The 27236-nt window shown below is 41.8% G+C and overlaps 3 protein-coding genes across 3 annotated transcripts in view; 1 reads left to right on the plus strand and 2 right to left on the minus strand.

The window, feature by feature from the left end:
• The first annotated feature begins 1653 nt into the window (after window positions 1-1653).
• LOC311504606 (zinc finger CCHC domain-containing protein 24-like) lies at window positions 1654-16500 on the plus strand. The gene is made up of 4 exons (XM_084567798.1): window positions 1654-2053; window positions 3315-3515; window positions 13999-14163; window positions 15589-16500. Exons 1-4 carry the CDS (start codon window positions 1847-1849, stop codon window positions 15700-15702), a joined length of 687 nt encoding a protein of 228 aa, XP_084423924.1. The 5' UTR covers window positions 1654-1846; the 3' UTR covers window positions 15703-16500.
• A 908-nt stretch (window positions 16501-17408) lies between these two features.
• On the minus strand, window positions 17409-21873 carry LOC311504648 (peptidyl-prolyl cis-trans isomerase A-like). The gene is made up of 6 exons (XM_084567858.1): window positions 21643-21873; window positions 21411-21441; window positions 20202-20290; window positions 20016-20112; window positions 19441-19516; window positions 17409-17841 (listed from the first exon to the last, which is right to left on the minus strand). Exons 1-6 carry the CDS (start codon window positions 21793-21795, stop codon window positions 17706-17708), a joined length of 582 nt encoding a protein of 193 aa, XP_084423984.1. The 5' UTR covers window positions 21796-21873; the 3' UTR covers window positions 17409-17705.
• A 1548-nt stretch (window positions 21874-23421) lies between these two features.
• Window positions 23422-27236, minus strand: part of LOC311504134 (zinc finger MIZ domain-containing protein 1-like) — a 58075-nt gene continuing 54260 nt past the window's right edge. Inside the window, exon 22 of the mRNA XM_084567131.1 lies at window positions 23422-27178. Coding sequence (XP_084423257.1) covers window positions 27071-27178 — 108 coding nt within the window. The 3' untranslated portion in view covers window positions 23422-27070. The remainder of the gene's footprint in view (window positions 27179-27236) is intronic.

Consider the following 27236-nt stretch of genomic DNA (forward strand, 5'->3'; position numbering starts at 1 on the left):
GCTGTGAAGGGAGAGGTACGAACAGTCCATGGCCCGGGTGGGTGGGATCTGCAGCAATTCGGCTGGCCCTCTTTCGGACTCGGTTTGCATGGACTGACCCCCCACCCCCGACAATCCCCTGTGCAGTTTTTAACTCCCGGGCTAAGTCCCTCCTGTCCTGTGCCATGCAGCTGCCATACCACACTGTCACACCGAGTAGGAAGATGGGCTCTATTGAGGTCCTGTAGAAGTTTGTCAGTAGTCGACGGGAGAGTCCATATTTCTTACAACTAACAGCGTATATCAAACTATACATCTCTTCAAAATCTGACAACACTAACCAAAAAACTTTTCTCTATTGCACTTTCTGTTGTTTTTTCGTACGTTTGAAAAACAACTGTCTCATTTGTTTTCTTTGTATACTTGCTCAAATAAAGCTTAAGAAAAAAAAAATAAAAAGTTCTCACCACAGGGAACACTGCCATGTATTGTCTTTCACCCAAAAATAAGTGATGGGTTTCCATGGAAACAGCTGTCTGTCATTTCCAAACCCGTTGAACCCCACGTTGAACTGAGAAGGATACGTTTAAGGACATTCAGGAAAATTGAAAAGTGTGTTTTCTCTCCACCGGTCCCTGAGTTTAAAATGTCTTTCAAGTGCATCTGCACCACCACGTTGGGATGAATTAAAGGATTATCTTATCTGAGTATGTTTATTTCCAGTGAAACATGACCGGCCTCTATAGCTGTAATTCCATGTGATGTTACACTCATGTAATGTTTTAAGCATTTCTTTCAGCTAAAACGCATCATAGCCTAGAGTTACTTGGTCATATAACTTCTTAAAATCACATCACACTGTATTTTATCTTAGCATGCATATACTTGAAGCAGTTTCTTGTTGCTTTCCCAGAGTAACGTAATACGACGAGGAACAAACCTACAGCTTTAAATGACTCACTACACACCAATTCCTAAATGTTTTAAAAAGTACTGAATTACTCTGACTGGTGGCAACACGAAACACTAGATGGCAGCAGTCTACTTGTGGTCGAGACCAGAACTGAGGGCCACATGAAGACCCTGGAACTCTTGGCCTTGTAGTCTGTACCAGCCTCAAAATCTTCACCCCAAAACCTGATTCTGCACCCTTAGTAACCTCAGGATGGTCTACATCAGTCTTAGCACAATGAAGTGTGGATTCATTTATTTTATTTTACCATATTTTATTGTTGTCTGCTGTATAATACATTTTAAATTCCCCCCATTACCGGTCTACGAACTGTTTTCATACACTCTAGTATTACGCATCATTTTTTTAATTTATCTATTTATTTATTCATTGTAATAAATTGCCTACAGTACAAACATTCCCTATTAGACATGCAACAATTAAGAAAATATAACATAACAACACAAAACAACATTTTTAGTCTGAAAGTATTATTATTTGTTGATTTGTTTATTTATTAAGTAAAAATACAAGGAAGTGTGTGTCTTTTTTAAACTAATATTACTTTTAATTAATAAAACTGTACAGTAAAGGTCCCTGCTGTTAAGAAAAGGTAAGATCCAAACTCGTGTTGGACCTCCTTTTTGCTGTGACGCAACCCAGAGTCCTGGAGCGGTAGCGCCGCTTCACTTCTCCAAGTGGCAGTCAGGCGTGTGCGCTTCAACCTTCCACTGTTCCCTCCCCCGCTGACTGTTGTCCCGTTAGTGGGGTCCTCCAGGGCTCCCCAAGTGAAAGCAAGGATCACACCCAAACAGCCGGAGGCAGGGGGATGACTGGAAGAAGTTGGGTTATCCAGAAAACCCGGCGGTTCTGACGGTGCTGTTCCAAGAGGCGCAGCAGTCCAAAACGAACAATATGATGTCCGCTATAGAGGCTGGTGTGTACCCACCTGCACAGCTGCTCAGCTGGGTCTATATGTCTTTGCAGGACACACAGAACAGCGCCTTTGATGGCTTCAAAGTCGACTCGGACACTTCTCCTCAGGACACGATCAGCTCCAAGCGCAGCGCAGCTGATCTCAGCTCCAACTATCTCAACAACTTCTTCCATCTGGGCAGTGAGGTAGAGTGCATGTGATGTTACGCTATCACGTAACATCACGATACTATTAATGAATCACACTTTGCATGGCAGTTTGCAATATCAAAGAAACTTTATGATTAAGGTTTTTTTTTGTCAAACTCTCTTTCCCAAAACGAACTGCTAATATTAAACTCACACATTTCACCCCGATTTATTTCTGTTGCCCATACAGTAAACCTCACCTGCATGCCTTCATTGGGTCGCACTGTGGTGACTGGGTAGTATATGAATATGTGTTTTGTACCCTGGTATAGTGCCTGAGTGTGTGCAGACTGTTCTGGTGTCAGTGTGCAGCTGGAGGAGGAACGGCAGGTTGAGAAAGACCTCTCACAAGCTTTTAAATATGTTAGAGTTCACCCTGGCTGGCCCCTGCACGGTCAGGGGAGTATGCACCGTTAACTCAGCGTGGTTTTGGTGTTGCTTAATTTGATACCGACCCACTGAATAAAAGCAGGAGAACTGGAAAGAGTCTATGCACGTACAAACACTTCCTCATTTTAAAAATGTGGCAATCTGTTGATATACATCAGCATCACACATGAAGGATATTTGCAGTTTGATGTGTCATGTAGAAGAATTCCCCTCTGCAATGAGCATCTGATCACAATTCGTTTCTTGTGATGCCTTCGGAGTAATCACACAGTGTCTTGAGGCTGCTCCTCTTGCTCGCCCCGCGGTGCCATAGCACCCGTCTCCTCCAGAAGCACAATGATGCTGATTATGTCGTGCCAGCAGGACCGGCTGGAAGAATGCAACGACAAAGGCATTTTGTTCTGTCGAGGAAATGGACACTATTGGTTTCACACAGTAAAGACTGCACATCTGCGGGAATCAAATACCGCTGGCCACTGTCAGAGGGACAAACAGGAGAATCAATCAGGGTGATGGACTGACGCTCCGTGTGAAATGCTCCTTCATTGTAGTCGCAACAGTAAACCTTCTGTGTTGTTGTACAATGAGAGATATGCTTTTGTGGAGATGAAACTAATGAGTAATTTATTAGTCTGTTATCTGTGAGGCGAAAACACCAAACATATGCACTTTCTCTTTTTTAATATCACCGGAAATTGAATTTCTCTGGATTTTGGACACATCGGACTATTGGGGACATCACGTTGGCTAGTTTCAGACTTTTAATGAAAAATAATGGTTAGCCGCAGCCCTACGTTTGTGCATGACGGCCTCTGCTGTATCTCTCTCCCTCATTGTTCCATTGCCAGTGACTTATTTCCTCTGACAGGACTTGAACAACAACTTCTACAAGAGGTCCTCACCCTACGGATCCTTCAACAACATCGTGGACGGCCTGAGCTCACTGGCGGACCATTTCTCCGACCTCTCCCTCTCCCCCGAGGCGCGCAAGCCCAGCAAAAGGCCGCCTCCCAACTACCTGTGTCATCTCTGCTTCAACAAAGGACACTACATCAGAGACTGCCCTCAGGTGAGCCAGTCGGCGACGCTGCACGTCAGTCACGAACAGATCCACAACAGTATAAACCGAAGCAGCTGTGCAATATGTGGGCCATCTGAGCTGTCTGTCAAATGTAGGAAAGCTGTCTTAAAAAAAGATAAACTTGTAAAGTGAATAATTGATTGATTTGCTAAGATTTATCATCAAAACCACACGCTTTCTCACATTTTTGGCATTTAACTGAACTTAAACTTTTAATTCCAGGCTAGAATATTATGTTTGTATAATGTTTTTTTTTTCCAGTATGAAATAGATTCCTCAGCACATATTTGAATTAGATGTACCACCGCAGGCTGGTAATGAGCAGCAGATGCCAGATTGGATCATGGAGCTGGCCTTAATGAAAGATGATAGGTCTCTCTGGGGAACGAGGCATGGCCTCTACTCCAAACATGAAAGAAATATTGCCAGCGCTTTATGTGCAGCTGTGGTTCCCCGTTGATCACGTTCAGAGGGAAATGCCTGACATTTGTTAGGTGTAATGGAAATAATTAAATGACTGATGGGCAGGATGTGTCCGAGAAGAGAGGCAGCAGAGTGGAGGAATTCAAACTGGTCGGTCAAAGTCTTCCTGCTGCAAAACTGGAACATTCATAGATAATTTCAAAGATTATAAAGCTGTTTGATCAATCACTTTCCAGTCTTTGTCAAGTTGCAGTATAGAATATGTCAGGAAATCCAATCAAAGAGTGTCAAACTTCATCCAAGACATCGGTAGTTGTGGGTGCAAAAGATCAAGAGATCATCCTTATTTCTGATTTTAAGATTCCCAATCCAGGAGAAGATTGGTATAAATCTTGCATTTGGACTGTGCATAATGTAGCTGGAGCCAGCATCCTGCTAACATGCCTTAGCATAAAGCCTGGAATGGGAAGATAGTCAGTCCAGCACTGTCCAAAGATGCACAACTGACACAGTAATAGTTGCACTTAAAGTTTTGCAAGGATTAAATAAATTATCTATAATTTCTAAGATTTGCTACCTTTGGACAGAGGCGTGCTTGCTCTTTCCCATTTTGTCATGCTAAGCTAAAGCTCCTGGCTCTAGTTAGCCAATTTATTTTGGAAGTGATGTGAAACTTTTTGATCTGGGCAGAACAGCGAAAAAGCAAGTTTTCCCCAAAACCATTCATTTCACTCAAGAACACCGAGCGGCCTTTTCCTCCCCCTTCTTTTCCACATTTCCTCTGTTCTCGCCCCCTGAAAGCTCTTCACCTCCATCACTGGCAGAGCAGAGGAGATCGGGGCAGCTCAGCATAGAACACAGAGCGTGAAGGAATGTGAGGAATGTGGACAAAATATTCTCCCGTGAGCTTATAGCTCTTAACACTTTCACATCTGAGCGCACCTGGCAACTGCTGCAGAGACGTTAGGCGTGGCTTTTGCATCATTAGTTTCAGAAATGCATTCTGGATGAAAACGTACAAAAGAAGTCCTCAGGCATTTGGACGGCCAGCAAAGACAAGGACTCTGAAGGTGCCCTGTGGTATCTGCAATATTTCCTTTGAAGTTTATAAATTGCAAATTGGCAGTGAGATGTTTCGGCACATTCTCCAAAACTTTGTGGTGGACATTTAAGATTTTGTCCTTCCCAAGACCACTGCTGAAAGGCACTTATTAGTGTGTGTTAGTACGTTCCTGAACGATTCAGGAAGGAGTCCTTTTCATACACTCATGTTCACTTCCCCTACCCCGATTAGTTCTTTTTTGTTTTTTTTTTCTTCTCAAATCCTCAGTCTGACCCTGGACTGGGAATAGATCGATAGACTGATTGATAATTTGTCACGCAAGAGCCTAAGGACTGAGTGACCAAGTTGGTGAGTGACTCAATGGTGTATTTTGAGTGCCAATCTTTAAGCAGAGTCTATTTCATTTACACCAATCAGTAAGTGTTCTGCTGGGAAACTTTTGGACCTGGCATTCATTCATGTGGATGTTACTTAGACATGTAGCACCCACCTAGACCAGACCAGGCACCCCCAATGACGCTCCTTGATGGTAGCAGCCATCCCCAGCAGGATGCAGCCTGACACACAAAAACGGTTTAGGAACAACTCAAAAAAACATGAAGAACAGCACAAGGTGTTGGCCTGGCCTCCAAATTCACCAGATCCCAAACTGATAAAGCATCTTGGGATGATCCACAGATGCCCCTCCCCTCAACCCATAGTACCCAAAGGCCCCCACTAACAACATTTTGTTTGCCAGACACCGCAGGACACCCTCAGAAGGCCCATGTCCATTCTCTGATGAGTCACAACTGTTTTGGAGGCACAAGGGAGACCTACGCAATATTAGGAAGGTGGTCATAATGTTATGACTGATGGTGTATAATCATACCAAAGACAGCACATTGTTTTCACTTGTGATACAAGTCACAAGTGGATCTTATAAAGGCTCAAAGTAATGCACTGCAAAATGAAAGCTGCTTCTTACGGAGTGATATAACCTGTCTTATTACCAGAAACAAGTTCCTTTGGAGGCTGTCATAGCCGATTGGTTTTCTGTGAAGCTGCAGTGGACTGGAATCAAAGAAAGTCACAGCTCAGATAGATGAGAAAAGAAGCTCACAGGAAGTAGGGGCCTTTAACAGCATCCTTCTCTGAGCGTAATGGGGCCCACGTCAACTCTAAGAGTCCGATTTTCTGATAAAGAGACACTCGATACCGCAGTAGAGCCCTGACATGATGAAAAATAGTAAATCAGGAAAAGTACCAGACCTACGTAAAGATAAACTATCCACAGAGTTCTCAACATGTCAGAGAGTTGGGTTATTAGGAGCTTTAGATGTCAGTGGATTATTATATGATAGCTATGATTCTTTGCAGCCACACCCCTTAGAAATGTGCAAAATCTGGAAACCATTTATGCGCCTGGATCTTTTTAGAAAGATGATGTCAGATTTCATCATGTGTTGCTAATGTTTCAGACCCAAAGCAATGATGGCTACGAGCTGTCATCGCGACAAAAGGTCTCTTCAGCCGAAGCCGAGATGAACGCACTTCTGAAGCTGTAGCTAATGAACAAACTGCTTTTTGTTCTTGTTGGCAGGAATCTGAGGCATTTTTACACGGACAAGACAGCTGAAATTCATAAAATTCATACTTATGGTACACGTTTGATGTTGCTGAACAGAAAAGTGACTATTTTGGATTGAACAAGAGTGTTAAGCTGAAAAACTTTGCACTTTTTCAACCAAATATGTTGCATATGTTGCAAAGTTCAACACCTTTCACCTCTTAACCCCAACACTTTAATGACCCCTTGCCAATTAAGTAGCTGAACCCGGCTACTGTAAAGGGAATACACAAGTGCTGACAGTAACTGGGTGTATGGTAGGAAGGGCTTGGGATAAATAAGGAGAGCATTGTTTCTGCAGAAGGCCTGTGGAACCGAGGGTCAGGAAGTCAGCCTGTATTGTTCGAACAGCTCCGCTTGGCTGGAGTCATCTCTCGCTCTCTCAGCTTCCCTGTCTGTCTGTGCAGAGAAGCCACTATTTGAACGGCCAGTGAGCAGTTGCCCAGAGATGACTGCAGCCACAGCGTGTTTTTGGAAACGCTTGGTTGTACAGGAAGTGGGTGTATGTCTTTACAGTTACAGTTTAATCATGTCTGAATGGAGGGGAAAAGTCTGCTTTGATGATTACTTTTGGACAGGGGAACTTGGGATAGTGACCGGGATTACAGGAGGAATTCCTCAATTTTGATTTGGTCTTTAAAAGTAAACATCGATATTTTTAGTTTTTATAGTCTTGAGGTACCAAACCCTGCCCCTAAATTTTGGTTTGTTGTTTCTAAACATATTTGTTTTGTATAAATTAAACAGACAAGAAATAAATGGTTAATTGTGAGCTTCTGAAATGTTGGTAGGTAGATTTCTTTACCTTTGTGGAGGCAGGTTAGCCGTTTCCTCCTTTTTCTAGACTTTGTTTTGGGCTTAGTTAGCTGGTTGCTAGCTGGCTGCTAGCTGTAGCTTCATAAAAACATGAAAGGGATATCAGACAGTTCAGAAACAAGCGCTCAATAGTCATTTCCTGTCATGTTTCCAACCTACTAATTTTAGCCAAAACTACTTGACATTTGAGTTTAGTACCGCTAGCTGTAGCTTCATATTTTGCATAGAAACATGAAAGGCATGTCAGACAGTTCAGAAACAAGCATTCAGTAGTCATTTCCTGTCATGTTTCCTACCTACTAATGTCAGCTAGGTTATGTTTAAGATAATGTCAAGTAACAATTGTGAACACCTAACGTTTGTAGTTTGTTTTGAGTTTTGATAGCCGGCTGCTTGCTATAGCTTCATATTTTGCATAGAAACATGAAAGGCATGTCAGACAGTTCAGAAATAAGTGCTCAATAGTCATTTCCTGACATGTTTCCAACCTACTAATGTTAGCCAAAACTACCTGACATTTTAAGCTAATGTCAAGTAACAATTGTGAACACCTAACTTTTGTAGTTTGCGTTGAGTTTAGCTATCGTGCTGCTAGCTGTAGCTTCATAGTTTGCATAGAAACATGAAAGGCATGTCAGACAGTTCAGAAACAAGCGCTCAATAGTCATTTCCTGTCATGTTTCCTACCTGTTAATGTTAGCCAGGCTATGTTGACACTTTAAGCTAATGTCAAGTAACAATTGTGAACACCTTACTCTTGTAGTTTGTGTTGAGTTTAGCTAGCCGGCTGCTAGCTGTAGCTTCATAGTTTGCATAGAAGCATGAAAGGCATGTCAGACAGTTCAGAAACAAGCGCTCAATAGTCATTTCCTGACATGTTTCCTACCTGCTAATGTTAGCCAAAGCTACATTGACATTGTAAGCTAAGTAACATTTGCGAATGCCTAAACTCTGTAGTCATTTCCCAAAAGACCAGGCGTTGAGCGTAAAATAATTGAGCATTTCTGCAAATCTCTTTACTTTTTTTTTGCAGGTCAGAAACACAAAAAAATACATTTCTACAGTTTAAAGTTTTAAGTGAGTCTTTGAGCATTTTTGGAAATAAGCTGTGGTTGAGAAGATAAATGCCACTCACATACACATGAAGATACAGCAACAGTAGCTTAGCAGACAGGAATAGTGGTAGTGGTTAACAGCTTGCTTGCTCATAAAAGTGATCAACAGTCTACTTTCGCTAGAGATTAATTTGTTTGGCTGATGTTTGATTTCACGGCTTAGAAGTTTTTTTAACCTTATTATACTCCTGTCAAATAGTGCCATCTGCTTTGTTTTGGACTGAACACCGTACTTCCATTCAGGTGGAATATTTCACAGCCCAGCGTGTAACTGGAGAATCTCATGCAACACTATATGATCACTGTCACTCTGGTCCTTTTGTTTTCACTGCTGATAAGTGTCTTATCTGTCGACATTATGCTTGCCTGTTGCCTTTGGCTGAAACATCTGCAGAGGAGGACGAGCAAGATAGAGGAAACCCTGGAATGTGGAGCAGATAGACTCCCTCTGATAAGCAGCGTCTGTCATCTGCCCAGCGCTGATGAACATATAGGAAAGAATGCTGTAGGGCTTTTGCTAGGTTGCATGTTTAAAATATGAAATCACTTTTGTTTTTCCAGGAGGTTTGGGTCACGTTAGGTTACAGTTTTTCCGGCTCCTACGACATATGCTCGGAGGAAAATAGTTAGCCTTAACAAATAGCCTTAGTTGGACGTTACTCCATCCGAAGTTGGGAATATTTTGCTGTTCCACTTCTTGTTTGTCCGCCAGCCCACCTGCCCCTGTCATTCACTCTTTGTGAAACACAACACCAGTTTACAGCTGTTTATGTCGTCAGTTTCAGCTTAGAGCTCAGCCGGTCTCTGGATCGAGCAGACTTCTCACTGATAGATTATCCTCCTCCTATGAAAGCAGAACCGTGTGACAAATAGACGCAAAAAAAACAAAAGCATAACGTCTGTGAACGTGTGTGTGGGAGTCATCCTGCCAGTTTAAAGGCTCTGTGGGCTCAGTGGGAGTGATGGATCGGAAATCTGAAAAAGCCACGTAAGAAAAATATAAAAACAATCATCTGCTCTTTCGGCCTCCGCTTGTTTGTCTCTAATCACATTTATTTTGGAGTTAGGGGGAAAGCCAATCCACTCGGTGTTTCAGATGTGGAAGATTTGCAGGGAGGCTGCAAAGAAGAATCACAGCTTTGTGCTGTATCTGCATGAAGGAGTCATTTGATATCTGGATGGAGCATTTGGCCCTGATTTGTCCTGGAATAGAGGAAGCAGCATTGTGTAAAACATAGCTTCCAGGGAGCGTTTCGCATTTTGTTTCTTTTAAAAAACATCCCAGCTTTGCGGTTTTGTGCTTATCATTGTGGTGAAGCCAGTAGAGAAGTTCCATCTACACTTAAACACTCAAACAGAAATGCTGAGTTTAGCACAGTGAGAGCAGCCATGTGAGAACAAAATAGCAGCCCCTGCATTCATACAGAAGAATTGTGATTTGTCTAAACAGCATTAATACTTCAGATTGTGATGCAGAAGTTGAAATATTTTAAGGGAGGACTTGCTTGTATGTTGTAGAAGCAACAATTTACTTCATAAAAATCATTTTTATTTCCAGAACATGTTCAATTAAACTTGCTATTTGCTCCATTGCAGCTGTGTGCAAACCCAACATCCAGATTTACTCGTACGCTGTGATTCATTTCAAATTATGGCAAAGAACCCTAACTTTGAATTAGCAGATGCTTATTAAAGTCGAAACCAATTCACTCTAATGCGTTCAAGTAGCTTGTTTTCCCCAATAAACACCCCAAAAAGCAAATGAGTATTTTTTACAGTGATATAAAATATAAAATAGAGAAAAAAGCAAATTTTTGGTATTTTTACTGCACAAAATAATAAGTACCTAGTGCCGACGATTAACCAGCTACTCCTTTAACTCCTCTCCGCGTGCAGTGACAAAGCTCCTTCTAAACAAATCGAACGCTCTCTCTCTCTCTTTAAGGAGCATGTGTTGTTTTTAAACCCCGCTGGATGTAATTGAGTGCACGAGATAATGCAAACTCACTTAAGTCGCCATCGGAGTCTTTAAAAACACGGGGGAGCTGTTGCTGCGGACTTCAGTCCAGGCATTAATGTGTTGTTTTGCTTTGCTAACAGCTGGGCTTCTCCGTGAGGCCTGATACAAATTAAACCCAGGGAAGTAAAGAGAGAGGGAGAGAGAGAGCTGTGGGTTTGTTAGTGTGGAGTAATTGACCACATGGTGTCCAGTGGGTTTGGTGTTACTGTGTTCTCCACCATGAAGGTCTCATGGGGGGTATTGGAGCCGGGGGGGGGAATGCGGGAGAGAGAAAGGAGAGCCGGGGGTGAGGATTTGGAGCAGTCCATTGTTTATCCTGATGGTTTCCAGATGATGGCAGAGGGAGGCAGCCACCTCCTGGGCCTCACTCACCAGGCTACTAGGATCTGGGCCAAGCTTATCTGCTGCCTAAAACATCGCTCTGTGCTCTCCGGGTCTAAATCAAATTATAAAACCTAAGCAACAAGATTCGGATGGGTTAGGTTGCACCACACCTAATGAGTGATTTTAAAATCTACTTATCTTAAAACAAAACACTCTCGCTCGTAGTTTCAATCTGCAGAAAGTCAAACACAAATGTTGTGCTCAACAAGCAGCCCTTGACCAATTCCAAGACATCACAGCTTCATGTTACTGGAGCTTCATGCAAGGAATTGTTGGTGTGCATGGATTTTTAGACCGATGGATGTTATGTTTGGGGATTACATCCACGGTTCCTTGAGGATGCGCTCTAGCGATTTATAGCAATCCTCAGACATTTTCTCCTCATGTCATCGCATTTGTAAAACCGGCTTCCGGGCGAAAAGCTGGTAAGCCGTGTAAAATGTAAATACAAACAGAAAACAACGATTTGCAAATTATTTAAACCTTGTGTTTAATTGAAAAATGACACAGAGGGCAACATATAAAAAATTGAAACTCAACTCCGAACTGCAAGATTAGCAACCAGGCAGAAGTTGACCCTCCTTCAAAAAGTTAGCAACTGAATATCAGAACATGTTGCTATAAAACTTGTATATACCGTTCAGCTTTAATAGTTCAATCACAAGTTACCCACGCCATGTTCACTGATGTACCCCAGTACCGTCACACATGTTGGCTATGGACCCCTGTCTTGATCTCCTCTTTAACCACGAGGATGCAGGGTCTAGGGTTCCCTCGTTTCCTTAGCCCCATCTTACACAAACTCAGGTTGAGATCAAACCGCAGCATTTCAGGATCTGTGTATTTACTTTCTTTTCTTTGCACGGTGGAGCTTTAACTTTGCGGTGACAGACTGGCATCTTCACAAAGGATCGCGTCTGTTTTTAATGCAGAGGCGCCCGAGGGCCTGAAGATCACAACGATGCAGTTTGTCTCTGGCATCCAGAGATTTCTGCGGTTTTGTCTGAATCTTTTAATAATATTATTTATGTAGATAATGAAACTCACAAATTTGACGTCGACAAACATTATTGTTAAACTGCTGAACATTTCACACACAGTCTTTACTAATGAATGACTCTCTGGGACTGACAAATGTTGCCAGTGAGGTGTTCCAGCAGGTGATTTTTATTGCAATACGCAACTTTTCCAGTGCTTTTTTAAACCGGTAGCTGAAATCAAATTTAAAATGAGCATATATATTATTAAGAAGCAATAACCAATCTCAGTTTAAACATTTGTTTTGAAGTGTTTTCAAGGTTTTAAATTAGGATTACAACCAGTCTTATGCTTATGAGTCAACACCTGAACAGAAATCACCATCACTTTTAACACTAAACGCAAATGGCTGCATACTAAAACATACACAGTGGTGGTGAACAGGGTGAAAATAAGTAAATGGTAGCGTTTGGCTCAAAGAACTGCTGCGTGACTTGGCTGCACCTTATTAACTGGAGTAGCACAGACTATCTCAAGTTGCAGATGAAACACAGCTAATCCATGTTCAATTTTCACATATTGTTTTAGGATTGATTGGAAAAAATATTTGACATTCCCACGGTGTGTGTCCCACATACAGATGGGCCCGATGACGGATTTGCGCTTCATTTCTGCTTACACTCAAACTTTCCACCTTTCCCACAGAGCGTCCGTTCACCATCAGGTCAAAAGTGTGACTTTCATTTGTCGGTTGTCACGTCTTTGATGGCACCGATGGAAACTCACACAGCGCGCCGTGCCCCTCGCTGCCCCCGGTCGGGCTCCGGGCTTTTGAGCCGTTTGTTTTGCTTGCTCTGAAGAGTCAAAGCTGTTTCCGCCCTCAGGAAGACGATGATCTGTCTGCTCCTGCCCTATAGGCGCTTGACAAAGACGCTGCCGTCGCCAGTGACCTCCCACAGTGCCTCGCGGTGGCTAAGTGATGCTAACACAGGCCTCAAAGTGCTTTGCGATGGCCTCAAACAGTCTCTGGCGGGATCTCAAACATGCTTTGTTACACAGATGTAGCTCTGGAAGTGAATAAAATGATCTGTTAGCAGTTTGGATCCTGACATATGTTCCTCCTATGGAATCAAAACAAGGTTTGATGAGGACCACTCTCGTGGTGAAGGGAGATCCAGTCTTAACTTTAACTTGGCCTACTTTTCAAGGTGTTTCTAATTTAAACCACTCTCATTGAGATGATTTCTCTTTTTGTGTGTGTGTGTGTGTGATGGGTTTAGGATTTTGTCATGTTACACTAGTGCAGAGTTCATCTGGGTTTTATTTCCTCCCCGCTAAGATCTTTGTGTCCTGATTGGTAGGTTGGGGCCAGCTGGGAGGGATGACTGAGAGCCTGAGGTATTTGTCCTGTAGCAGTGAGGCCTCTCCCATTGCCCCCCCCCCCCCCCCCCCCAACACAACCCCCACCACCACCCCACAGGCTGGGGCCTCCTTTATGGTCCCCTGGGAACACAGCTGGAGTGAGGGAGTTCATTTATAACGGGAAAGCTGAGACTCCTTCTTCTCAAACAAATAAATTACACCAAAGAGTCGCCGTATATTCTAACATCCTAGGAGTTAAAAAGGTTGCTATAGCACCGAGGGTCTTCCTGCACCATCCCTCTACAACTAGTTTAGATAAGCTTAGTGTCATGTGAAGCTCACTCTTCCTGAATTGTCAGAATTTATCAAGCGTCAAAGCAAATGATTTGTTTTTCTATAGCTTGCATCGACAAACCGTAAGTAATCGTCCCACTCCTGAGACTTTTCTACTCCATAAACCCGACTCTTCTGGCCACCAACCGGGCTGCTATCACTTCCCGCACTAATCACACAGCTTTGAATTGGCCACCGTCCAAAGGAACCAAATAGGTCAGTCGGTCTGCTCCAGGTTAAAAGTGGTGAGAGGCAAAAGCCAAAATGTTTGCAGAGCTGTTGAGGTGCACGCATTCAGACATGTCTCACTCGGGCTCGCACACAAAGTCAGCGTATTAACTATCGGCGTGCTGTGAATTTCTGCCCAGGCTCGACCGAAAGGCGAAGGCCTGACCCCGTACCAGGGAAAGAAGAGGTGCTTCGGCGAATATAAGTGCCCCAAATGCAAGAGGAAGTGGATGAGCGGGAACTCCTGGGCCAACATGGGACAGGAATGCATCAAGTGCCACATCAACGTGTATCCTCACAAGCAGGTAACGGCACACCTGAAAAACAAAAAAGGCTGCTTCAGATCAAACCTCATCCTATGGAGGTTTTAAAACGTGGCTGCGCTCATTGTTTTAAAGCTACTCCTCATAGATAAACACTGCTTCACTGCACACAACGCTGCAGTTAACTAACTCGTGCATTCTGCATGCTCTAACAGCAGCGTCAACAACCACTTCGGCTTTGTATGACTGCAAAAGAGATATGCTGTTGTGCATAAAATGTTTCCTCGTGGACACAAAAAACAGCAGGAATTTTAATTTCAAGTCATCTTATTTGACGTCCCCTCATATTTAAATGCAGCTGGTTACAGAGCGTATTTGCTGTCAACCTATGAACACACCAACTTAGATGAAATGTCCACGTAACAGCTGGAACTCTTAGTGTTCTCTGCACATCTGTGGATTCAACAATGTCTTTCATTTCAGTTCAAATGACATTATTATTGACTGTGTTAACAGAAGGGTTGAAGTCAAAATATTGTGCAGCCGTGATGTAAACCAAGGGGCGTCAAACTCATCTTAGCTCAGGGGGGCCACACACAGCCCAGTTTGAGTTCAAGGGGGCCGGGCCAGTAACATCAGAGCACAATAACCTATAAATAACTACAACTCCAGATGTTTCCGTTTGTTTTAGTGCGAACAAGCACAAGTATAAAACACTGTAGAAAAAACCTGAAATATTTTAAGATCCATAGTTTAGTTCTGGGTCTCAGTGTCGTTAGTGCAACCACAAGTGGATAAATTAGGAATAGGTGACAATTCTTTATGAAAAACTGCAGTTAATGTCTTCTATATTCATCCCGCGGGACAGATTGGACCCTCTGGCTGGCCGGTTTTGACCCCACGGGCCTTATGTTTGACACCCCTGGCATACACCCTGTAAATTTTACCTCCCATGTACGGAGGACTGCAAATGCAGCAATCAGAAATAAATACACAAATACATAAATATGACATTAAAAGCAACAATATAATATTTTTTATATATAGACATTTAATAAGTATAATTTATAAAATGCACCATAAATAAATGTTTCTGTTTTTTCCTTGTGTATTTATTTAAATTTGTATTTCTTTCTTTCTTTCTTTTTTTTATTTTGCCACCTTTGGTCCTCCATATATTTAAATGTTTGATGTTCTCTGCAGGACCTGGAAAGTAATTCTTGTGGAAAAATACAGATCATGAATAAACAGAGTCAAGAACGTTAACCTCCTGATAACATTTCTTATTTATATCTATGTTTCTGTGTATTGTACTGTACTTTTATGGTATGAATTTGGCCGTTGGTTGCTGTTGCAAGTCAAATTGCCCAAATTGGGACAATAAAGACTTTCTAATCTAATCTAATCTAATCTGATCTGATCTCCACATGTGGCGCTGTGGGTTAATTCTCAGCTTCTTTGTTCCAGAGACCTCTGGAGAAACCAGACGGCCTGGATGTGTCCGACCAGAGCAAGGAGCATCCACAGCACCTCTGCGAAAAGTGCAAAGTCCTCGGCTACTACTGCCGCAGAGTGCAATAACACACTCTGGCATGCTCCTCCAAAGAGTATCAAAAACAAACAAACAAAAGGGACAGCTATATTTTAGATAAGAAACAGTTACTGTACTGTAATGCATCTAACCGTTTATTCTCATGAAGCATCCTCTCTTGACACTGTGACTCTCAGTAATAAGGAATGGACAAGGTCTCTGAGCTTTTCCATCTCTTCTAAGTTACTCAGTTATCAGTATGTGAATATTCATTTGAACCAAGTCTCTTACCAACTGTGAATTATTTGCTTTTTTTCGCTCCGTGTCCGTCTTCCCCTCCAGCACGTCGGACAACGAGGACTTTCCAGATGAAGATTTTACATGTTTGTATATTTCAGAAATAACTTAAATGTTTGTTGTTTTTTTTGTTTTGTCTGTATAAAATATGCAAAGTCTTTACTAAGAAGGTTATGCAGTATTAATGTGTACCTGCGTTATTATCAGTACAGGGCGGGTACAACATTTTTTTAAGAATATATTTTGTAAGCCATACTGTTTGCGTTGAATATTACACTTTGTGAAGGAAGGAATATATTAGACGACTAACATTTAATCTTTATATACGGTGTACTACAATTTGTTGTGAAAGTTTGTCATTCCAAAGGTTTTAGGTTTTATAATATGGTATTTTTTTTATATAACAGACTCACCAAAGTGCTTTTTTTATGGGTCATGATGTCTCGTATTTAACACGAGACAAGAAAATAAATGAAAATCTGAATGTACCAGGGTTCGTGAAGAATTAAGTGGAAGGTTGCGTGTTGATTTTGAAGGTATTTTCTTCACTGGGTCGCTTGCGAGGCCCTCAAGGCTTCTCTTTAAGACGAGTGAAATGCATATTAATGTGCCTTTATTCGAATAACCTAAATGGATCCCTTTCTCTTAAAATGTTTTTGCATTAAAATGCGTTTAAACAAGGTGTTGATGATTTTGTGTTGGCAGCATGGCAATCACAAATTTAAATAATCCAGACGTTAATCCACAACAGAAATAGTTACGTCTCTTGGTATCTTCTTATATATACTCTATGGATTTTACCGTTAACTCTGCCGCACACTGACCCCGTTCAGGAGCATTAGACCTCCCTTTGGATGGACTTCAGCAAAAATACACAAGACTCGGGTCATTAGTCAAACCAGGCTGATGAGGAAAGCAGGAGGAGACGGGAAATATGACCAACCGCCCATCTCATTCCACAGCTGCAGATAAAACATTTCCACTGTGGAGCAGTGATGGGAAGTTTACTGAGAGCCGGCTCTTTCGCCACAGCTCCTAAATAAGAGTCGGCTCTTTCGGCTCCCGAACGGCTCTTTATTTAGTTTATCGTTTATAGACTAAAATTTTAGCCCAACACAGCAAATACATATGTTTTATGTGTTGATAAGTCCTTTTGCATTCAATGTTTTTTGTGAGAATCGTAATATTTATCTCATTTGGTGCAGTTATTCTGTTAAAAAAGCATTCTTACTTCTAATCCACACAAGAAAAAACAGAATCAAACTCAATAAACAAACGGTACAAATGTCCTGTGATTGGCCACATGGCATGCCCATCGAAACAGAGTTCTGTAATACATCTAACCAAGTAAAAGGAAGAAATATAGTGGGGAACCGGCTCTCACTCGATATGAATCGGCTCTTTTGTGTATGTCACATCACTACAACACAGGCGAGAAAGAAAACACAAGAACAAGCTCTCATATTTAGAAAAACGTACTTTATTTTTTTGCAAATAAATGCCCCATTCACAATTTAATATTATTATTATTAGGACAACTTCACATTATCTAGCATATCACAGTTAAGTGCATTAGTTGAAACCTGATGCTTGTTTTGAAATGAAACTGAATTGGTGTATGGCTCTCAGATGATCTATCGTAACTAAAGAGAGGTAGCACTCTGCACCACGACTGAACAAAGAGCCTCTTTCAGCCTCGACTCTTTTACTGAAATTACAGCAGGAGATGAGACCGTGTCCACCCCGCTCCTCAGTCCTACTTGAGCTCTCCACAGTCTGTGACAGTGATCTTCTTGGAGGTCCGCCCAGTCCGTGAACCGAAAGACTCCACTCTCCTGATCACGTCCATTCCCTCCTTCACGCTGCCAAAGACAACATGCTTGCCATCCAGCCTAAATGAAAAGGAAGAAGAGGTTTGTTGTAATATCACTGCCTAAGAATGTGACATGATCCATGTTTGACTTACAACTTCTTCTTTTTCTTTTTTTTAACCGAGTGGTGCCACCATTTCGGATCCACTTCTGTTTTTTTTTTTTTAAGGCCCTTGACACAGTTCTGCTTTCACTTAAGAGTTTTTATTCCAAGCAAGAAGCACAAAAACAAGGAACATGGGGCATGAAATGGGACGCTATTAAAACAATAATTTTAAAATAATCTACACCGATCAGGCATAACATTATGACCACCTTCCGAAAAATGGTGCCCTTGTGCCTCTAAAACAGTTGTGACTCATCAGAGAATGGACATGGGCCTACTGAGGGTGTCCTGTGGTGTCTGGAAACAGAATGTTATTAGTGGGGGGTCTTTGAGGGGAGGGGCCTCTGTGGATCATCCCACAGATACTTGATCAGTTTGGGATCTAGTGAATTTGGAGGCCAGGTGCTGTTTTCCATGTTTTTTTTTTTTTAGTTGTTCCTAAAGTGTTTTTGTGTGCGTGTCTGTGTCAGGCTGCATCCTGCTGGGGATGGCTGCTGCCATCAAGGAGTGTCATTGCTATGGGGTGGGGGTGCCTGGTCTGGTCTAAGTGGGGGCTACATGTCTAAGTAACATCCACACATCACCACATATTAGTCGAAATCTGAAGTCATACAACCCAAAGTGGTCATAATGTTGTGGCTGATCGGTGTACATCAAAAGCACTACATTAAAAGGCAATAACACAGTTCACCTTGGACATTTATTTTTACTATAATGTTTATTTTGGTTGTAAAACTGAGGTGAGTGAGGAAACCTCTGTTGCACCTGGACCATAAAATTAAATTACTGCACATCCTGCACAATGGTCAAGTGAATATGCATCATAAAATGCATTAAGCTGTATTAATAGTACTTACTGCTTGAGTCTGACGCTGGAAAAATCAAATACTGTTGATAGCGCTTAACGTCCTTGGTGCAAAAAATGTCTTAAGTGTGCGACTTTTCAACTGATAAATAACGTTTAACTTCGAAACACAGCTAAACTCGTCAATGACGCGTTTCACCCAAAGAGCTGGTCGGCAACGGTGGAGGAGAAACAGATTCAGGCTGTTGCTGACAAGCTAATAAAAGGTCACCGTGTGTTCACAGTTTGTGAAATCGTGTAAGCAGAGATGTTGTCAGTTCTGTCAGACTCAAGTCGTATTTCTAATCTATAAGCTACGGTTTAGATAAAAACTTAAAACTGAGAGAAGCACTCTGAAAATGAAGTCACGGAGGCTCTGACTGCAAAAACAGCTGGAGCCAACCCTTATACTCCCACAGCCTTCATGTTTGCAAAGTCTAAACCGCAAACTGCTCCGAGCACGACTGAGGAAAAATCTTTAGTTATGTTTTCTTGTCCTTTTTGTACGGTAACTCATGTGTTACAGTTCTCTCTCTCCCTCCCTCCCTCCCTCTCTCTTTGGACATGTTTGCTTGTGAGACAGCCAATTAATACACAAATATATCAAGAGATGACTCGGTTCTGCGAAGAGGAACATTAACTCATGTTGGTGATGTCTGTCAGTACCTACCACTCTGTTTTGATGGTGCAGATGAAGAACTGGGATCCGTTGGTGTTGGGTCCAGCATTGGCCATAGACAAGATACCTGCAGTGCGACACATTCAGATTCACTTAGTTTAAACTAACAAGACATGAATGTAGAAAGATGTTTTAATGAGTCACACATCTACGCAGCTAAATTTGCAAATTCGAACATGTTGGCAAATGTTGGGGGAGGCTCGAAGCACATTTGCAAAATGCTGCCACCTGGTGGCAAAAAGCAAGCGAGACCAGTCGTCTTACATGCTGCATTGTGTTAGCTTACAAAAAAGATTATTCATAACCTTTACATGGTTCTTCAAAGAGCATAAAATATTTAGCTGACAGTATTTATGATGCAATTTGCTGAAACCCTGCCTGTCGGTAAATCTGACTTGACCTAAATTTATGGAGGAAAATCCATTCAGTAACATTCCTGTGACATTGTAGAACACTTTTATATCCTTGTCTGGACTAAACATCTGAAAATCCATGAGAAAAAATAAATAAACAACCAGTGCAGCATTGCTTTCTCTCTTCATAATGCACCAGAGGAGGGTATTTACCGGGTCCGGTGTGCTTCAGTTTGAAGTTCTCGTCGGGAAACATCCTTCCATAGATCGACTTCCCTCCAGTTCCGTTGTGGTTTGTGAAATCTCCACCCTGAAAAACACATCACTGGAGTGAAACAGGAGCTGGACGACGGAGCGATGAAACACAGAGAGGGAGAGGACGCAGAGAGGAAAGCCTACCTGGCACATGAACTGAGGGATCACCCTGTGGAAGATGGATCCCTTGTAACCGAAGCCGTTCTCCCCGGTGCACAGAGCTCTGAAGTTTTCTGCAGGGAAAGATTAAGTTTCAGTCCTTTTTTTTGTCTTTTGAACAACGTAAGGCTGCCTCCTACGCACCTAATTACTCTTCAAGTTACTTCTTGCTTTAGTTATTTTTTTTTTTAAATGTGTACTCTGAAAAGCCTTTAGGTACAGGATGGGGTGTATCTGTGGATGACTCATAACAGGTGTCACTCTGTGTTTTCTGCCTTTTATGCTAGTGGAGAAAGGCAGGAAGTAATGTGGCGAGAGTGAAGGTCCGAGCCACTGCAGCGAGGACCATAGCCTCAGTTTACAGGGTGTCCCGAGAGCTCACCTGTTTCAGGGGGTGCCCCATATTGGAGGAGGAGGAGAAGGAGGAGGAGTATTTACCAGATCCCGTGTGCTTCTGTTCAATTTATCGCATAATTGTCGGAGTCCTGTTTTTAACGTTAACAGCAGGCAGAAAAAAAGAAACGGCCCGTCAGAGGGTCCAATCTGGCCCCACGGGATGAATTCGCAAAAGAAGAGAAGAAGCAGGAGGAGAAGAAGGAAGGAGGAAGAGAGAAAAGAGGATGAGGAAAAGGAGATGGGGAAGTAAGAGTGGACAGAGGAGGAGGAGAAGAACGTGGAGGGGGAAGACGAAGATGAGAAAGAAGGAAAAAGGACAATGAGGAAGAGGAGGAAGTCTGAAAATTTAATTTTAAATAAAACTGGCATCTGTTGCTGATTGGTCCATAACACAAACCAGAGAGACTCAGAACTAAACTGTAGATGGCAGCAATTCTTAAAAAATGTCAGATTCTTCTTAAAATATTTTTTCAACATTTTCATAATGTTCTTCTTTGCACTAAAACAATTAAAAATATATGGAATAGTCATTATTTATAGGTTATTATATTTCTGTTATTGAGATAAACTGGGCTGTATGTGGCCCCTGAACTAAAACCAGTTTAACACGAATTAAGGCTCAAGATAATAGTATTTTACAGTTAAATAAGGAATTTATTGTCATTATTTAGTCAAAATGAATTCAGTGAACTACTCTCAGATGTATTAAAGTTGTTAGGTGTGATAAGATGAGCTGTTGTCTCAGCTTTTTTTTAAAAAAAATTTCCGGTGTCTGAAGAAAAAGAAAGAAAAACTCACCTGCGGTTTTTGGTACAGTTTCTGCGTCGAGCTGCAAAAGAAAAAGAAAAGAAAAGAAAAAGCCTGAGGGTCAAAGTTTGGAACAAGTTGTTCTCTGGATAAAATGACTCAACACCTGTCTAAACTAATGCATTTCTTCTCACTCATTAAAATGCAAATATTAATACACTGAAAATAAAAAACATGTGGATAGTTTCTTTATTATTATTATTATTATTATTTATCTTCTCACCTCAAAGGTGACTCTGCCGAGCGGCTCGCTGTCTGCAGCAATGTCAAAGTAAACCGTGGGGTTCTTGTTTGCTGCCGCGGGGCCGCTGCTGTACATACGAGCTGCTGTAAACGCTAGAGAACATAACTTAATCCTGTTTGTTAAAATTAACATCTTGACCGAACTACTGCTGCCTCTGTCACTCTCTGTATAGGTCAACAACCAGAGATAAACTCACGCTTACATACCACATGAAAACCAGGAAGTTGTTTTAAACAACCGGAAGTAGTTGTTCCGAGGTGCTCTCGCGAGATTACACGAGATTTCAAGAAACCGCATTCAGTCCGTTTAAAGATGTTTTTCTTCTCTTACTAGATTTTATAAATATATTTTCTAGATTAAGATTTTCTCTTAGAGTTGTTAAACTCTTTGTATTTTTTTTAATGCCGAAATCTCTCTAAATATGTTAATATATATTTATATTTATGTGTGATTTATTTGTGCTCCCACTGTTTACTTCTTCACAGCCATCATTTAATCAGTATTGGGACTTTTGTTCTTCATTAGTTTGACTTTACATCTATTTTGTCTCCATGTTTGCTTCTAATTTAGTTTCAGTTAGTTTGCTGAAACTGTCGTTGCAGAGGGGGATTGCTTGTTTGAAAAAGTTTAGTATGTATTAGTTTTATATCATGGGGCAAGACTTGAGATAAAGAGACCGTCCCTGATTGTATCCAAAAGTCACAAATTTAATCCCTTCATCTGAACCTACATGTTGGACGCTCATCATTTCTCTAGTTTGCTATGATGCAAACATTTCGCTCCATGGAGAGGTAGTGAAAAGAACACGCCTTGGTTGACAGGCTAGACATTGTGATATAAAGCTGTGGGAGTTACAGCTGTTTAAACTGTGTATGTGTCATAATCTGTCATAATCTGACTGAACTGGGTAGTGAAAGTCACTCCTCTTACCTCAATGGTGAAAGTGTGGAAACTGGATATTGTGGAGTATGTTTTGGCCTGTTTAGTTCACCTGTGTTTCATTCATCATCATTATAACCCAGAACCTTCTTGTTGTGAAGCAACAGTGCATAAAAACCACCAGACGTCATTCCAAAGAGCAATTTGATGTCTGGTTCTCAGTCATCCAGGTCATAGTTTAACCAAAAAAAAAAAAAGCTGAAAGAAAAGTAACTGGACTTGGTAGAGTTTCTTCATGATGTTTCATCCAAGCAGCTTCTGAAACTGGTGGAGAGTTGGGGTTTAAAACAGGAACATCTCCGGGTGTTACACATCTGAAACTCGAATGTATAGGGTTAGAGGTAGATACTGACCTGTATAGCTGGAGGAGACGGGTTCAGGGTCTAGTTGTGTGAGTTTCTGATGGGTAGCGCCCACAGATGTTCCTTTTAAACCCCAACTCCTCCACCAGTCCTTTAGAACTGAAGAGGCTACTTGGATGAAACGTTGTGCCCTTGTTTCAACATTCATTCATTCATCTTCTGTAACTCCTTGTCCTGTGAAGGGTCGCGGGGGTCCCTTCCCAGCTGTCATCAGGCAAGAGGCGGGGTCCACCCTGGACAGGTCTCCAGTCTATCTCAGGGCTAACACAGAGAGACAGACAACCATTCACACTCACACCTACGACCAATTTAGAATCACCAATGAACCTAACCAGCATGTCTTTGGACGGTGGGAGGAAGCTGGAGTACCTGGAGAGAACCCATGCAGACAGAGGGAGGCATCAGTGCTAACCACCACGCAACTGTGCCGCCCCGTTTCAGCTTTGCCTCGACATTTCAAAGTTTCATTTCTCCTTCTGCAGGAGTCATTGGCCTCGTCCTCACTGCGAGACTTCGACGCGAGCGCACAAAAGACAAAAAGCACGGTGACGTACAGGTATCATCTGAATACATATTTATTAGATAAATATTAGGTTGTCACATCGTCTAACTACATACAGTTCTGCAAGACTAAAAATCACAATTAGTTCCTTTATTTTCTGACCAGCTTAGAATATGAAATGATTGTACATACAATGTACAAACATAGAGACAATGGCCACATTGCATGAATCACCTTAGATTGTATCATGGTTTCCACCTGTTCATGATATCAAAAAAATTGTACAAACTATGGATTTGGTTACAATCTTACGGACCTCCCGCCGCCCTCCTTCCCTCCCTCCCTCCCTCTCTCCCTCCATCACCTCTGAGCGATTTTCTTTGTAACCTTTGTTATTTTTTGTTTTTCTTTCACCTTTTTTCTTTTTATTAAGCTTTAGCACCTCGGAGTATGCAGGTGACAGACTAGAACACTTAGGCTAAATATTACATGGAAAACATAGCTGTCCCAGTTCCCCCTAACAGAAGAGGTGAAAGTATATTACAGAAGGGAGGGAGGGAGGGAGGGAGATAAGGAGGGGGGGACGAAATGCTGAGAGATACCCACAGACACTAGCTAACGAGTTTCATTTTCCATATTCAGCCACTTCCAGTAGAGGGGTTGCAAGCTTTTTATTATTCTGAAGAAACAATGCACATTCCCAGGGAAAATGAATACATTTCTGTTCACATGTCTCTATATTAATTTACATATATACAGGCATCCTTGGGACGTTTCACCTAGCCTCACCCTCTACAACTTTTCCAGGCCAGACTGATGAACGAGCCCGTCCTCTCTGTGTTTTTTTAATTTCTTATTTTTCTTTATTTTTTTTTATTTTTATTATTATTATTATTTTTAAACAACATCCCCAAGAGAAATGGCCCTTTATTCTGATTGTGCAACTACAGATTTTGGGGGGAGGGGGTGCTGCCTTATACCTTATACGCCAAATTGTCTCTCTTGAAAGCAGAAACACGAAATGATAACGACTTCCATGGGATTGATGGAAAGTTTCAGTTCAGAAACAAAAGAAAATTAAAAAGAAATTGGAAAATGTGGCAGTGTGTTTTGATTGGATGTGACTTAATTACATGTCAGTGCTCTGGAAAGGAACAAAACGATTCCTTAGAATTAATGCGTACATAAAATCAGGGCGGTAAATTCAGCGCAGTGAAAGAAATTGGATTTCTAGCCTTACAGATTAATAATAAGAGAAGAAAAACAGTACAAAATAATTTACCCAAATAAAAACTAAAACAAAACAAAAAAAGGGGATAAAAATGTATATGGTCTCGTGCTTTTTCTTTTTTTTTTCTTTCTTTTTTTTAAAAAAGCCGCTTTTTTTCTTTAACAAAAATATAAACAATAGCATGAATTTCTTTAAAATACGGTTTGTGATACATCTTTAAAATACCACCGACGATTAGCAACGACTATGATATTCACACAGGTCACTGATCACACTGAAAGACGGATCGCAGATGAAATTAAAAATAATAAATTCATGAGTAGACAGCGTTGATCGTTCTCAATCGATGCAGCGATTCGGCGTGAGAGAAAGAAAGAAAGAAAGAAGGGTATTGCTTTAAACTGAAACCGTGTGTCACCTCGTGGCTGGTGTGAGGAAAAAGAAGAGAACAGAACAAAAAGAAAAGTGACCAGAGAGCACGACGACCTGCAAGGAAATAGCTTATGAGACGCTCGGTTCTCCCCCCGTCCCTCCCCTCCTGCTGCGGTGAGGAGGCGAGACAGCTGGTTACAAACAAAGTCAGTGGTCAGATGGGAGCTTGTGTGTGTGTGTGTGTGTGTGTGTGTTAGGTCGGACGACTAATGATATCGAAAGGACAAACATTATCGAGATGATACAAAAATATTCACAATGATATTTACAGTACAATAGGCATTTCTTAAAAAATAATACATTTGCATACTGAACAGCACTCTCCTCGAAAAACAGATGTGGCAAAAAAAACAAAAACAAAGTCTGCACCAATACTGCTTTAAAAACCACTTCTTCTTCTTGAACAGCAGTGATGAATAAACTGTTCCCTGTCCTCCCCGATATCTTTACACATGCACGCACACACACGCACACACACACACACACTCGCACTCTTGCACAGGACCAGGCAAACATTTCAAAATTCTTCCAACTTTGGTGAGCAGTTTCCCAAAAAAAAAAAGGTTTGTGTGATAGTTTAATTCTGCAGCAACGACGACAAAAACAAAAAGAAAATAAACATAATAAAACATAACACAGCATATCCGGCGGATGCAAAACGAACCGCCGGTTATCCCTTCACTGTTAGTGTTAAATAAAATCATACTAAATCTGACAGAACTCCAAAAAACATCTGTGGAAACAGCAACTGATAAAAACCACACTATCATCTTCTTCTTTTTTTTTTTTGTTTTTGTTGTTTTTTCTCCTCTAACCACTTGGAACAGCACTAGACGAGGGCTTGGCACACATGCACTTTGTAGACTACTTTAACAGCACATCATTTAACAGGGAGAGAGATGCAACTTTGCAAAAAAAGGGCCCCGACGCGAGCGACGCCAAGGCCCGTGCGGGTGCAGGTGGCGCGGAAGGAGGAAGTAGGAAGTAGGAAGGAAGGTGGGAAGCGATCGATGCAGCAGGATCGTCACGGGAACCGTCGCGTTGTACCTTTCGTTTGCCGTTAAAACCCCCTCGGTAACTAAACGATAACCAGAAGAACAGATACGCTCTTCTTGTTGCGCGGTATAAATGCGTTTTTTGTTGCGCTGGGGCCAAAATCGTCTCCGATTCAGCGGTCAACCCCGCCGTCTGAAAAGGGTCGACGTCTCTTTTTGACAAAAATATGTATATAGCACAATTGTAGACAAAGTGGAAGCCGATAATTCCTAAAAATCTTTTTTTTTGTTGTTAAAATCGAGGCAGAAGATGTTGTTTTTTTTATTTCTCTTATAAAAACAGACAAACTGATTTATTTCTTTTGACTGATTTTCTGTTTTTGCATCGCCAGAATCTCTTGTGCTTTTAAATGATGTGTGGTGGTGGAGGTGGTGGAGGTGGTGGTGGTGGACGTAACGGTGCGACTAACCGGACCAGTCGGGGGGAATGGAGCTGTGACACCAGGAAGCTGTGGCCTCTCAGACTGGAATAACACACAACTGGCCAGATAGCGCAGGTTTCTTCTCGAAAAAGGAAACAAAACACGGATAAAAAAAAAAATAATAATAATAACAATAAAATGCTACAACACGTTCCTAGTGAGCACACGTACATGTGTGTGGCGTAAAAAAAAACAAAACAAAAAACTGTATAGCTGCACAGTTCAAAGGTGGTGCCGCGGGGGTGAGGGGGGGGCGAGGCACCCGCGCCATCCCGCCGCGTCTTTTGAGTTTGAACCTCTTTCAGTCAATCTGCGCTGGCGAGTGAAAACTGTACAAGAGGAAGAAGAGAAAGGGAGTGCATCTTTGTGTTTATCAAGTACTGAGCGACCGGCCGCCTTGGGTTCTCGGGGAAAAACTGCGGGCAGTCGGGAAAAAAAAACAGTTTCTGTGTGTCTGAGTCTCCTCAGTTGTTTTCGAAGAGCGATAGAAGGTCGTCGTTGCTATTGCTGGGGAGGTCCGGGGGGTCCAGGTACGACAACAGTTCATCTGGGTTAGCCAGCTCTGGAAGAAGCTGCAAGACAGAAAGATATCACGGATAAGAATATGACGACTAGTTGTCACGTGTGTTA

Source organism: Chelon labrosus (genome assembly GCF_963514085.1).
Source record: "Chelon labrosus genome assembly, chromosome: 19".
In the NCBI taxonomy this organism is placed as follows: domain Eukaryota; kingdom Metazoa; phylum Chordata; class Actinopteri; order Mugiliformes; family Mugilidae; genus Chelon; species Chelon labrosus.